General features: G+C 40.2%; 1 protein-coding gene across 1 annotated transcript; it reads right to left on the bottom strand.

The window, feature by feature from the left end:
• Positions 1-10056: 10056 nt before the first annotated feature.
• On the bottom strand, positions 10057-10638 carry LOC126267785 (charged multivesicular body protein 1b-2-like). The gene has a single exon (XM_049973090.1). It carries the CDS (start codon positions 10636-10638, stop codon positions 10057-10059), a length of 582 nt encoding a protein of 193 aa, XP_049829047.1.
• Between the last annotated feature and the right edge of the window lie 3907 nt (positions 10639-14545).

The raw sequence follows: 14545 nt of genomic DNA, 5'->3' as shown, positions 1-14545 counted from the left end.
AGCCAAACCATTCTTCAGAAAGTAGAACACAAACACACAGCATTAAAATCACACACACACACACACACACACACACACACACACACACACACTCACACTGCCATAATCGGCAAATACTGTTGATATTCCAACCTGGACACCCTACTGTTTGATTTTGCGTAATGAGTTTTCTCCTATACTACAAACAACTGACGTTTTCCTTTGTTACTATTCTCTGAAGTTTAACTTTACTATTGTCCGTTCTTGCTCTTCTTTCCCGTATTTTTCATTGCCTTCCAACTCACAAACTCCAGAATCGGCCAGATTCGGCAAATGCTGTTGATATTCCAACCTGGACACCCTACTATTTGATTTTGCCTAATGGCTTTTCTCCTATACTACAAACAAGTGATGTTTTCCTTTGTTACAATCATCTGAAGTTTTACTTTACTAGTGTCCGTTCTTGCTCTTCTTTCCCGTGTTTTTCGTTGCCTTCCAAATAACAAACTCGCCGACATCCGAGCTACAATGTGTCGGCTTCCCGTACAACACACAGCTACGTGACTGCGTTGATTGTTAGTGCAGCATCTCATGCATTAAATTCCTTCAGATGATAATAATTCATCGTTCACATTTCATCCCTTTTTTAAAAAAAAGATTCTGGCTAGAACATCTGGAGACATCGATGAGGTGTATGTTACTTTTGTGTCTATGACTGTATGAATATGTGTTTATGCCTTGCTTCCTTTGGCCGAAAACTTGTGCGAACGGTTTTTTTCGTACCTGCCTGTTGCTCGCCTTGGGTGTAGCAAAGCATCCGATTCACTGTATAGTTGTTTCCTTATGAAGTTAACTGTAAATAATCCATTGCACTTCAACCAGCACAATAATGTACATAATTAGAATACCAGAAAAAATATGACATTCATGATGCGCCAATAAGGTTGTCTATGCCACAAACAGGGTTTATAATGCTGAAACCAAAAGTTTTGATCACTTACCTAGTGATATAAAATGCCTGACAGACACCAAGGTAAAATTTGCAACTAAACTGAAAATGCTTCTCTTTGACAACGCCTCCTATTCCACAGAAGACTATTATTGTAATGGGTAAATAGTGATGGGTAGGAATTACTGATTTAACATCTGTCTGTCTTTAACTTAAAAAAGAGCTAATAAATGATAGGCATGGAGACATATGTACAAAAAAAGATCGATGTTAATATAAAATAACTCATTCCACATCATTATGAGATATCGTACAAATGATACATGGAACATGAAACTAAATAACTATTGGTCTATCACAAAGCATGGTATATGCTCGTATACACTGAAAACCTAAAAATGAAATTCAAAAGCAAAATCAAGCACATGCTCAAAGTAGACGTACATTACAACTGCGATAAGTTGGTTATTCCTGAGGAATTGGTAGAGTTACTGATGGGAAATATTTCGGGAAAAGAAGCAGAGTACTATTGGAAAGGTAGGTCTACATGTTACACAGTTTAGGCAATAATTTATAACAAAAACAGACTTACATACACGCTAAAGCAAAATATCCATTTATTTCCATCCATAGCATTGCACACTGCTAGAACATATTTAAGAAATCTATCGGTTTTTTTTCTCCATAAATTGCTAGTGTTGGGCACACACTGAAAGTCACATCATAGATAAGATTTCAAAGCGAGAAGATGTGTAAACTATACTAAGATTAATCCACTGACACACTAACAAAACAAGAACTCGATTCTGCATGCAGTTCTGTTGCTTTGACATTTCAGTAATCATTCACTTTCTTGATGTGCACATGATACGATAGAATACTGTGCTTTTTTCCTCATAGCACGCGTTTATGGGCTAACGGAGAAATCGTAGGTACGTTTATTGCAAATGTGAACATTAAAAACGTTGTGCATACGAGCTGAAATCTGGCAATGTAAGAAACAAGAAACAGTACCGGTAAGCAATCAAGTACTGCTTTCGGAGTTCCAGCTTCATTTGCATCGATACAAATACAGTAAAGGTGGAATTACGTCGATCACGAAAGCATCCTCTTCACATCACACTCAGCTCTTCTTGGTTATTTGAAATATACCGAGAAAAGACAAGTTACACTAACGAGGCTAACTGAAACGCATTCAAGAACAGGAAGACGTCCGAAGTTACCTTCCTGACACTATGTTATTCATGTAAGCACTGTAATTGTTAGTATTTTAAACAGCTGTCGGCTACAAACGACAAAAATAATGAACAAGAAGCAGTCGTAAACAGTAGTCCGCTAATGTTTTTGACTGTTTGAGGCAGCAGTAGGCCCGCCCACTCTCGCTTAGAAACGACATGCAGCCACAATGTAACATAACAGTTGCGGCACGCCAACTGATTTTTGTTACCCACTGCGACAGCTGCGCGCCAATCGGCCAGAAAGTGAAAATTCTGGCAAGATATCAGATGAGTGCCAACACTATCGTTTATACTGATTTGTATCATAGTTTTCATAATATAGAGCTATGTAGAGCCATATAATCGACAATAACTTACAATAAATGACGCTACATTAGTCATTATTTAGTTTCCTAGGGACCCTGGGAGGTATGAAACTGTAGATTACAGCACTGTTTCTTTATGATTTTCTTGCAACGTACGGATACTTATCGTAGAACGTCATTGTCCTTTAATAACAAAAAAAAATGCCAGTAAACAACGGAAGATCTGACTCTTTACGGAAAGACGTCATAGATCAACACAACACTTCGAAGTTTTGTTCGCTAGACTTCAAACCAAATCTGAGAATGTGGAACGTAATAAACTCGAATGAAAGGTAACACCTATATTATTTAACGTACCAAGGAAGCCATCGCGCATGTAGCTGAAGGGGAAACCGCACAGACGACACAATAAAACACCGGAAAGGAATAAAACTGGTTCCCGGCAGGGATGACACCAATTTAACTAATGTTGCTATATCCGAGCTCCAAACGGCATGAATCTTGAACACATTCGCGTTTGAAGCAAAAGTAATTGCATCTGCAAAAATATTTGTGTATCAGAAAGTCGAATGAAGTCTAAGAATCGGCGTATCATTAGACTCATAAAAATTTTTATGTGTCAGCGGAAGCCTATCGCAATAAGAACAGCGAGAAACAGAAATATATGCTTCTTGTGCTTGATATAAATATTTATATTCTGTTGTTGTCAGCGAAGAAAATGGCAATTATTCACAAATTCAAAGGTATTTCTTTGTGAACAAGCTGTAGCTTATGTCACTGAATCAGTGAAATTCGGCAGTTTTTAGGTTTCTTTCACGATAACTCATATGATATAACAATTATTTCGTTACATAGACAAAAAAGTACATCATCCTTCGACATATGCCACTGGCCGTTCTCTTAACGCTTGGAGCACTAGTGTATCATGACTATATTTGTTACTGTGGTCTAACATAACAGTCGCGTATCGTTTTTGTCACCCCAGCGATAGCAGCGCCTCAAGCGGTCACCAGCGACAGTTCTGAATACGATATCGGATGAATGCGAGTACTAACGCGTATATTGTTTTGTAACACAGTTTTTTACAAGAGGGAGTGTATGGAGTGCCATAAAAATCAATATCTACATGTAGACCAAGCAAGCCACCGTTTGGTGCGTGGCGGAGAGTACCATGTATCAACCCTGTATCCCTACTAGTCCATTTCCTTTCCTGTTCCACTCGCGGGGGAAAATAATGTCTATATCCCTCCGTATGAGCCCGAATTTCTTGTGTCCTATCTTCGTGGTCCTTACGCGCACTGTATGTTGGTGGCAGTAGAATCGTTCAGCAGTCAGCTTCAAATGCCAGTTCTGTAGGTTTTCTCAATAGTGTTTCTTGAAAAGAATATCTTATTCCCTCCAGTGATTTCCATTTGAGTTCCTCAAGCATTTCTGTAACACCACATGTTGTTCGAACCTACCGGTAATAAATCTAGCACTTCGCTTCTGAATTGCTTCGATGTCTTCCTTCAATCCCACCCTCTACGGATCCCAAACACTTTAGCAGTACTCAAGAACAGATCGCACAAACGTCCTATATGTTGTCTCCCTTATAGGTCTTTCATAAAATTCTCCGAATAAATCGAAGTTTACCAAAGTCGACCATTCGTCTTCCCTGCCACAGTTCTCAGATGCTCGTTTCATTTCTTATCGTTTTGAAGAGTTACGCCCCGATATTTAAACGACTTGTCTGTCCCAAGCACGACACTAGTAACACTGTATCCGAGCTTTAAAAGTTTGACCTTTCAAATCAAGCGCATTTACTTACATTTTTCGACAACATAATAATTTACAGCGCGTTTGTGATTATTTAAACAGAAACCCTGGGAGATGCGAAACTGTGCATTACAGAATAGCTTATTTACGACCCTGTTATAACGTTCAGACATTTAATGTATAATGTAATTTTCCTTTAATAACAAAAAACTGCTAGTAAACACCAGAAAATCTGACCTTTTACAGAAAGATGTATATCTACCCAACAAAGCAGAGTTTTGTTCCCTACACTTTCAGCCAAAGCAGTGGATGTGGAACGTAGGAAACCTGTATGAAATGTGATACCGACATTATTTAACGTGTTTAATAAGTCACCATAACTGTAGGATGAGAGAAAACCACGCAGACGTGATAATAATCATCAAAAGCGATAAAACTGTTTCCCAACATAGGAAAAACCAATTCCAAAATTGTTGCTAAATCAGAGCCACAAGTGGCAAGAATATTCAACACATTCGCTTTGGAAGTCAAAGTAATTACATTTACAAAAATATTCGTGAGTTAGAAAGCCGATTGATATGTAAGAGAGGGCGATTCATTGGATAAAGTAATTGTGTTAACGAAAGTGCCGATGATAATAACAACAGAAATATATGCTTCCCCTGCATGAAATGTGCTTATGTTCTCTTGTTTTCATCGGAATCAGCTGCAAATATAGCCATATTCGAAAGTATTTCTTCTTGAATGAGCTGTAGCTTATGTCATCCAATCAGTGTGATTCGGTTGTTTTTACATGTATTTCACGACAATTCGTGTATCTTGGTAGCTTGAACGCAAAACAATATTATCCTTACGATGCATATGACTGTCTGCTTTCTCACCACTGTATGTGTGTGTGTGTGGGGAGGGGGGGGGGGGAGGCGCTATTGAAGCTCCACCTGTTAAACGGTAACAACTTTCACACCAAAGAGTGTAATTAATATATGTATTAGACTGAGATAGGTCTCTAGTGCCTGCTCCCTTCTTTGTTTTATCTCCACGGATTCAAGTATGAGTTTAAGAATATCTCTGGATAGCAGGATTAAACTTAACATTACTATTATGATCGGTGCGTCGTGCATACAGTGAATGCTCGTAAAAAAAAAAAAAAAAAAAAAAAAAAAAACAGAGTTTCTCTTCAAAATGCAATATGTATGACATCTGCTCAATGTTTAGATCTTATGCAATAAATTATATATATATATATATATATATATATATATATATATATATATATATATATATATACTCCTGGAAATGGAAAAAAGAACACATTGACACCGGTGTGTCAGACCCACCATACTTGCTCCGGACACTGCGAGAGGGCTGTACAAGCAATGATCACACGCACGGCACAGCGGACACACCAGGAACCGCGGTGTTGGCCGTCGAATGGCGCTAGCTGCGCAGCATTTGTGCACCGCCGCCGTCAGTGTCAGCCAGTTTGCCGTGGCATACGGAGCTCCATCGCAGTCTTTAACACTGGTAGCATGCCGCGACAGCGTGGACGTGAACCGTATGTGCAGTTGACGGACTTTGAGCGAGGGCGTATAGTGGGCATGCGGGAGGCCGGGTGGACGTACCGCCGAATTGCTCAACACGTGGGGCGTGAGGTCTCCACAGTACATCGATGTTGTCGCCAGTGGTCGGCGGAAGGTGCACGTGCCCGTCGACCTGGGACCGGACCGCAGCGACGCACGGATGCACGCCAAGACCGTAGGATCCTACGCAGTGCCGTAGGGGACCGCACCGCCACTTCCCAGCAAATTAGGGACACTGTTGCTCCTGGGGTATCGGCGAGGACCATTCGCAACCGTCTCCATGAAGCTGGGCTACGGTCCCGCACACCGTTAGGCCTTCTTCCGCTCACGCCGCAACATCGTGCAGCCGGCCTCCAGTGGTGTCGCGACAGGCGTGAATGGAGGGACGAATGGAGACGTGTCGTCTTCAGCGATGAGAGTCGCTTCTGCCTTGGTGCCAATGATGGTCGTATGCGTGTTTGGCGCCGTGCAGATGAGCGCCACAATCAGGACTGCATACGACCGAGGCACACAGGGCCAACACCCGGCATCATGGTGTGGGGAGCGATCTCCTACACTGGCCGTACACCTCTGTTGATCGTCGAGGGGACACTGAATAGTGCACGGTACATCCAAACCGTCATCGAACCCATCGTTCTACCATTCCTAGACCGGCAAGGGAACTTACTGTTCCAACAGGACAATGCACGTCCGCATGTATCCCGTGCCACCCAATGTGCTCTAGAAGGTGTAAGTCAACTACCCTGGCCAGCAAGATCTCCGGATCTGTCCCCCATTGAGCATGTTTGGGACTGGATGGAGCGTCGTCTCACGCGGTCTGCACGTCCAGCACGAACGCTGGTCCAACTTAGGCGCCAGGTGGAAATGGCATGGCAAGCCGTTCCACATGACTACATCCAGCATCTCTACGATTGTCTCCATGGGAGAATAGCAGCCTGCATTGCTGCGAAAGGTGGATATACACTGTACTAGTGCCGACATTGTGCGTGCTCTGTTGCCTGTGTCTATGTGCCTGTGGTTCTGTCAGTGTGATCATGTGATGTATCTGACCCCAGGAATGTGTCAATAAAGTTTCCCCTTCCTGGGACAATGAATTCACGGTGTTCTTATTTCAATTTCCAGGAGAATATATATATATATATATATATATATATATATATATATATATATATATATATATAGAAAACTAGACCTTTAAAATTATTCTGTAAAGTTTCTAAATAAACGTAATGGTTTTGACATTTTTATAATAGTGAGGAAATTATTCAGACTGTCATACATATAATTTTTTTCTGCAGATGAACTGTATGCTTCCTGTCAGCCCACACTACCGAATTTATCTAGCACTTGTGTGATAATATAAAGCAATACAGTCACTTGTTAACTCATAACTGCTCTGTGTCTCATGTTTTTACCACCTAAAGCGCCTCTTATTAGCGTGAAGATAAAAGCAGTAGCCTTTACTGATAAGTAGCGTTTTCTCCTTTGACCCATTCCGAGTATCTTACAAGACCCAACGTCAATTTTCACTGATGCTACTACTAATAAAGGGATTTGTAGCACTGGACCAAATACGATTAATATTAAACTTTCGGTCTTCGCGCAAAATTTAAAGCAACAATGTTATATTTCAAGTCACGCTTCAATCCCAGTTTAATCACAGTCTGGTTTAATGTTGGCGAATGCGCAAATCGCTTTTGCTCACGCCATAGACATCCGTGCTTTATGTGAGTCGTCTGTGTAAGAGAACGAAACATTCAAAGCGTCTCTGATGTAGAAAGTATAAAGCTGCAACGTTAGCAACGTTACACTGCACCTAGCGGTATAAATCTGAACTTAACAAAACTCGTCGTCTGCTGCATTGTATATTTCGATTCCGATATCTAAATATATTTTTGTATCTGTACTTTTATATATGAATCAATTACAGTGACAACTGAATGTTATTACCACCGACTATTTGGAATATGGCCTGAATCAGCAGAGAGCGGTTGGTATTGGACCTGGTGGTGTAACGTAAACTGTGATTTAAGAGAGAAACGTGCGAACGAGTTTCGAACAGTCGATTTCTTTTAAATCTTACAAGCTGGCGCCTTTATACGAACGTGTGAATATATCGCTGTGATTCGTCGAACTATTTGTAATTTCGAACAGAATATATCATTGCCAAAATTCTCGAAATAATTAATACACTTCTCGATCTAAAAAATTAAAATCATAAATTAAATGGAGAAACATGATATAAAATTATAAAAATTTTCCAAAATATTATCACTTATTGTAAACGGAAGTGCAGTTAACGTGTCGGCAGATTTTACCAGACATCTGCATCTTGATAAACGTTGGAAAGAATCATGGGAATGAAAATAGACGAGCAGGAGAGAGATGCATGTAGCCAATGATATTCTAGTTTTTCATCTGTTCGCCGCTGTAAACAAATCTGCGATCCTGTCCGAGCTTCCAGCATCACAGTTGGTTTGGACACTGAGAGTGCTCTTTGACACGAAAATGATTGCTAAGAGTGCACGAAAGCTATGCAGCTACGATCCTGCATAGCAATATACTTGACCGATGACCACGCTGTCTGGTCTCCTTCCCCAAACAACCAGCAACAACAACAATATACTCGAAAATCTTCACATGTTACAGTTCCTGATTTATTGCACGATCCTCACTTATTGCACGCTGTAAAAAGTTCCGCATTAATCCAGTGCTTTCAGAAATGTAGTTTCATCGGTCAGTGTGAATGCACTCCCACACAAGTATGATTGGTGGTCATTTTACTTGCAGTAATTCAGGTTGTCCTATTGGATTTCCGCCTAATCACAACCTCCAAAATCACTCGAAGTGATTTAAACTGCGCTCTTAGGTTCCTGCATAGCCACATACTCGAAAACCGTCACATATTCATAGAAAAACAGTGAAGCATTTTTGACAAGCAAATTGTACTATGAAATTCCAACCTAAGCTCAGACTCTGACATCGCAACATAAATGTCATCCTCAAGCTGTCATTGACTAATGGTGAGTGCCACAAAACCAGTTGCATTCACGTTTACTAAGACGAGAGATATGTGAACGTTCTTTTCGACAACACCATTCAGTAGCATCCAACGAACTTTTCTACTAACGACAAGCATTTCAGAAGAGCATTTGTCTGTATATTTCTTTCGTATGCAGCAGCTCCTGTTGAAAACATCACTGTACAACCTTACCCTGCAAATTAAATTGACTCAATATGACGTAGCATCAGTTACAAAAATTTCTAAATAGTGTCACAAACAAACAACAAAACAACATACGTAAATAACTGGCCACCATTGTAATCCACAATAACAAATTTTGTGTACATCACCTGGAAACCTTCCATGGCGACACTAAACAAAACTCTAATTAACTACGATGTTCTTCTGAAGAAAAGAAGATATATCCAGCTACTCTAGACTACCACGATTTTAAAATGAATCACAAAATACAGAACCATCCAAACAACTGACGCCAATATGAAATCTAAAGGCACATCGCTAATTGCACGTAGCATAAATTCTAAATTCCTACCTGACAAACAAAATTATTCAGTAATTTAATCTGCAAAAGGTAAAAAAAATCTGTGTCACATACAGAAATTAAGTGTAGTAACTAGAAAAATGAACATTCTCATTCGTTATCTTCATATGACTCATGATTAGTCGTCTAATCGCCTCGCTGGTACCAACATCTAAGCATGATGCAGAAACTTTCGACAACGTAACTAGATTTTAATCCACACTACACTCTTTTTCAGAGTAAATCAAGTGTTAAAATACCAAAGACATGAAGACAATACGTAAGTCTTATTAGTAACACTTCGGCCAGTGACTGGTGCTAGGAATAATATTACGGAATGAGGTAAATTCGTAGGCTAAAGTGCAGTATCTACATCTCGCTAACGATTCATTGATTTAATTTGCCACCATTCGTCGCAGGAACAGTTACTAACAACAGCAAGCAACGGAAAAGTCGCAGGCATCATTAGTGCATTTTGTCATGGGTTTAGATAATCGTACAAGCAACATAGCAACATACAGACTAAACAAAAGCGGTAAATATTTCAAGACGTCCATCAGCCTAACTTGAGGAGAGTTTTATATTTGGAGCATATTTATTGGTATTAAGGCTAGTACTTTTCAAAATTTACCATAGTATTGGCAGCACTAATTGCGGCCAGGAAGATTTCTGAAGATGAGACTGTAGACTCGGATCTGAACCGGCTTACTTCCTGAGCTGCGCGAGTCTCTTGGAGAGCTCGTCGCGCTCGGACACGAGGGAAGCTCCGAGGCTGTCCAGCGCTACCTGCGGCATCTCCAGCTGCACCTCCAGGCCCGCCTCTTCGGCCAGCTGGATCACCAAGTCGTCCACCTGCCGCATGGGGACTGCCGTGCACGCCGTATCGTCCAAACCCGACTCCTGCACCATGCTCGCCACCTCCAGCTGTTGGCACTCTTCGTCGAAGCGGTCCATCAGCGACTGGACTCGTTCCAGGTCCATGCGCTTTATGGCCACGTCCAGGGACCGCGTGACGGCTTGTATGGTGTGTGTCATGTTGCGCATGGTGTTGAGGCTCTGGACCCGCGCCGCCACAGAGTCGAGTCGCGCTCCCATGCGCAGGAAGCCGAGTGCCTGGTTGCGGTGCCGGATGGCGTTCTCGGCGTGCACTCGCGCAACATCCAGCGCCCCCTTGCGCAAAGCGCTTTTGCATTTGCTTTTCTCCGCATCCTCCAGCTTTTGAGACTTGCTAGCGTTACGCGTCATTTCTTTGGCAGCGAACTTCAAGTTGAAGAGATGTCTTTCCATTTCTCCGTCCTCCAGCGGTAATGGTCTAATCAGCGTTTACTTTCGTTCGCGTCTGAACCCTGCGCTGTTACAGCGCATCATTCTTACGCCTGCCATTTAGTATTGAATAACTGACAAAACGAGAACAGAGCCACATCTTTCGTCGCACTGGAACACTGGTTTATTTCGTAGCTGTCACGAAGCGCAATGTTTTTCAAAGATAACCTGTTACAGTAACTCGCACCAGAGATAAATTATGTCCACCATAGATCTCTTCACTCCATCGCAGCGTCATAGAACAAAAGTTTCATATTTTAGCTAACTGAAGGTAGTGTTTATTTAACTTCTAACTGTTGTAATTAAATTAATTACAATGTGATTTATATAAATGATAGTTAGGTCGATCACAGTCTAACATATACAGTCGTTCTGTGAAACGTTTTACCATCTGACAGTTGCAACTACACTAGAACCCATAGCGGCGAGAAAGCCAACATTAAATGAGATGCTTGTTTGTAATTACTTTTCTAGTTAATTAACGAGATAGTTATTACTTTGTTGCGTTCCAGGCATTTGTAATTTATCAGTGTCGTTAAATAAATGTAAAAACAGCAGTTTCCCGCTGATTCAGTGACATAAGCTACAGTACAACGTATCTATGAAGAAGTGCTTTTGATTTTATGTATAATTGCAGCTTACACCGCTGACAGCGAGAGAATATAACCACATGTTTCATGCATATATTTCTGTTGCTGTCTGTTCTTATAAAGATAATTACTTTCCTTGACACGTAACAATATTGTATGGTGGCTAGTGTTTTGTACATTCTTACGCTTCAGTCGACTTTATAATACACAAATATTTTTGTAAATGTAATTACTTTTGCTTCAAAAGCTAATGTGTTGATGATTCTGCCGTCTGTGGCTCAAATGTAGAAACTGTTATGTAACTTCTATGATAGGAAAGAATTTCATTGCTTTTTACGTTTCATTATCAAGTATGTATGGTTTTATCTTCAGCTACCGTTGTGGTGGCTTAACTGGTAATTCAAATAATTTAGATATTGCATTCCATGAACGTTTCCTATGTTCCACATTCCATGATTTGGCTGGAGATAGTGAAGAAAACTTCACGTTACTGAGTATATATTCTACAAAAGGTCAGGTCTTCTGTTGTTTATAGTGATTTCTTTGTTCTTTAAAGAAAACGACGTTCTTCAGTAAATATCTGTGGTTTACAAGAGAATCGTAAAGCAATTGTCCCTTCGTCTTTTGTTTCATACTTTCCAGCGTGCTAACGAAACTGAAGAAAGAAAATGTGGTGTCAATTTTCAATCAGTATGGCCGCACAACGCTCCCTGTTGTATAAACAATGTTATAAATCAATATAAACACTACTCATCCAGTATCGTAATCAGAAGTGTAGGTTTCTGTCCGCTTGGAGCTTTGCTGTCGCAGTATATAACAACGATGAGTGTGAGCGTCGTGACTGTATGTGTTAGACTGTAGTTTAACACAGAAGAAAGATGGCATGTTTTATGCAGCACGTCAGTGTGCATGGTACAGCCTCAAGCACAAATGTTGGGTACAGCTTCAGAAAGACATACGGAACTGATTACGAGAAATGGACACATTTTATGTGTGTGTATATATGAAGCTAAAACGAGGACAAGATCTTCCTACTACAAAGCATAAAACTTGCCATTCTATAAGCGGAATAAGATTTTTAAGAAAAATACGGGAAATACGCTATAGCAGTAGTCGACGGTTGATGTTGATTACAAAAGATGGCCAAACCAGTGGCAGAACTGCGTTAGATAAACGCCACCATGATGCCACATGTAGGGATACACACAAGGGCTTAAAGAAATACACATCTTTACGGCGTAATAGAGAGAGGAAAGTGCAGTTAAATTTAAAATGTTCTATCAGGAACCATCCGAACCACTGGCTCAGAAATCACGACATATTCCGAAAGAAGCGCCGAAGATGTTTAACAATGTTGACTGTGAAAAATCTGTGCTACTTGTTTCATTCAAAGCAAATAAAACCATGCTACCCTCTGACTTCATTAAAAAGTATTGCCAGTAAAGGGTAAAGAACTCTAAGGTGTGTAGCTCAACTTTCTTGTGAACGAAGTGCGGGCAACACCATAAGAGACAACGCCAAATAACCATATCGTGACGTCATAGCCAAGCGGCGATCGTAATATAAGGCAGCCACCATCACCATAAAAATTATGTGTCCCGTAAATTTAACGGTTTTGAGTTGATACTTCAATGACGTCAGTTAACAGAGAAAATACACATAGTTGTTTATTTGGAATGAGGCATAAACAATTAACATCGCACGATTGCGATTAATTTCATGCATAGTACATACAACATGACTAACAAATCTGTAAGCAAAACTGCTGATGTTTCTGAAAAAATGTGATTATTTTCATGTGAATGAACAGTGAGAAACATCTGGAACATTTTTAAACGTAGTCTTTAGCAGTTGCTTAGTAAAACATTCACACATTTCCATGTAATATTTTCATATAACCACAGTGAGACATGCATGTCAAAGTCGCTGTATTCATACAGTTTTCTGTTACCAGGGCAAGATGAAGAAAAAATTCGGGTGAATAGAATTTACGTTCAATAAAACTACTTTTCGACAGACCTCCCCTTTCAAGTAATTATCAGTCACAATAAATAACACAATAAGTAACACACCACACTAATTAATGGAACAGCACAGATCGTTCGATAGGAATACGGTATAAATAATAGACTCTTCGTTCATTACTTTTACGCAGTTCTTCCGTAAGAAAATTGCATGAACTTTATCTTTCAGTCCCTGAATACTGTTACATGAAATTCCTTTTAAATACTCATTATGGCTGGCTGCGCTAATCTTGATGTCTTCCTGCTGTACTAATGCCTCCACCATGATTTTCTTCTATTCTTTTTCTAGGCGGTCCTGCAGCTGAAGACAGGTAGGCTGGACAGACCAAAAAATGCCTGGCATGGCGTTTAATTTAAGCCGTAGTTTTGAAGGTGCTGTTACGGTTTTATCGGACTGTGGCTGACACTACCCAGGTAATGTAGTTAGCTTCGATAAGCTTGTGATACACTTGAAAACTGAGCAATGAAGTATAGTAATCGCAATATATTCAAGCCAAAAGATCCGGCAAATATCAATATACCATAATATAAAACATGCGTTACTAAATTTCATTCAGAACCAAACTTTACACTGAATAATTAGCAACTGTGATATCTTGCCTTGGTATTGAGTGGAGACGTTTCTGTCTCATTAAATCATCTTTAGGGAACCTGAAGACATGAACCTTGTTTCCTGAATGTAATTCCCATTAGCTTTAGCCACACAATACTTCACACTCGTAATGAATATGAAACTAGATAAACATATTATTTTGCTTTAAACTCATAAACACGACATTGTAACACTTAGCATGACTTCAGTGCGCTTAAATATCATTTTCGCAACAATAACACAGCACAACGAGTTTGTGACTAACAAGTTGTTGCTACAACACAACAGAGCTGTTGAGTTTCGCCACTTCTCGCTGACGTCTCAAATTCGAGTTCTCGCAGTTTTTCGGTCTTTCCACCCAGTCTTGGTGTGCGTCGTAACAACACGGTAGTGTCTCACAATACCTTGATATACCATCTGATTAGTTATTTGGTAGATGTTCCTCGGTGTGAGGTTTACGTGAACTGCAAGTGTCAGAAAACGTGATGAAGAATAACGGATCGGACTACCACGTATTCCACAAAATCATCCTCGTGGCAGACGAGAAAATGTATTATCAATCACGCTGGGAAAACATAAGCAATTATTTCATTTTACTCTATAGGGAGCCTCTTACAACCTAATCATCTTGGATAAACTGTATTCCTAGCGTGGTAGTATTTTGC

This window comes from Schistocerca gregaria, chromosome 4 (genome assembly GCF_023897955.1).
Source record: "Schistocerca gregaria isolate iqSchGreg1 chromosome 4, iqSchGreg1.2, whole genome shotgun sequence".
Taxonomy (NCBI): Eukaryota; Metazoa; Arthropoda; class Insecta; order Orthoptera; family Acrididae; genus Schistocerca; species Schistocerca gregaria.
Note: the sequence above shows the minus strand (reverse complement) of the source record. Positions and strands in the feature narration are given on the sequence as shown.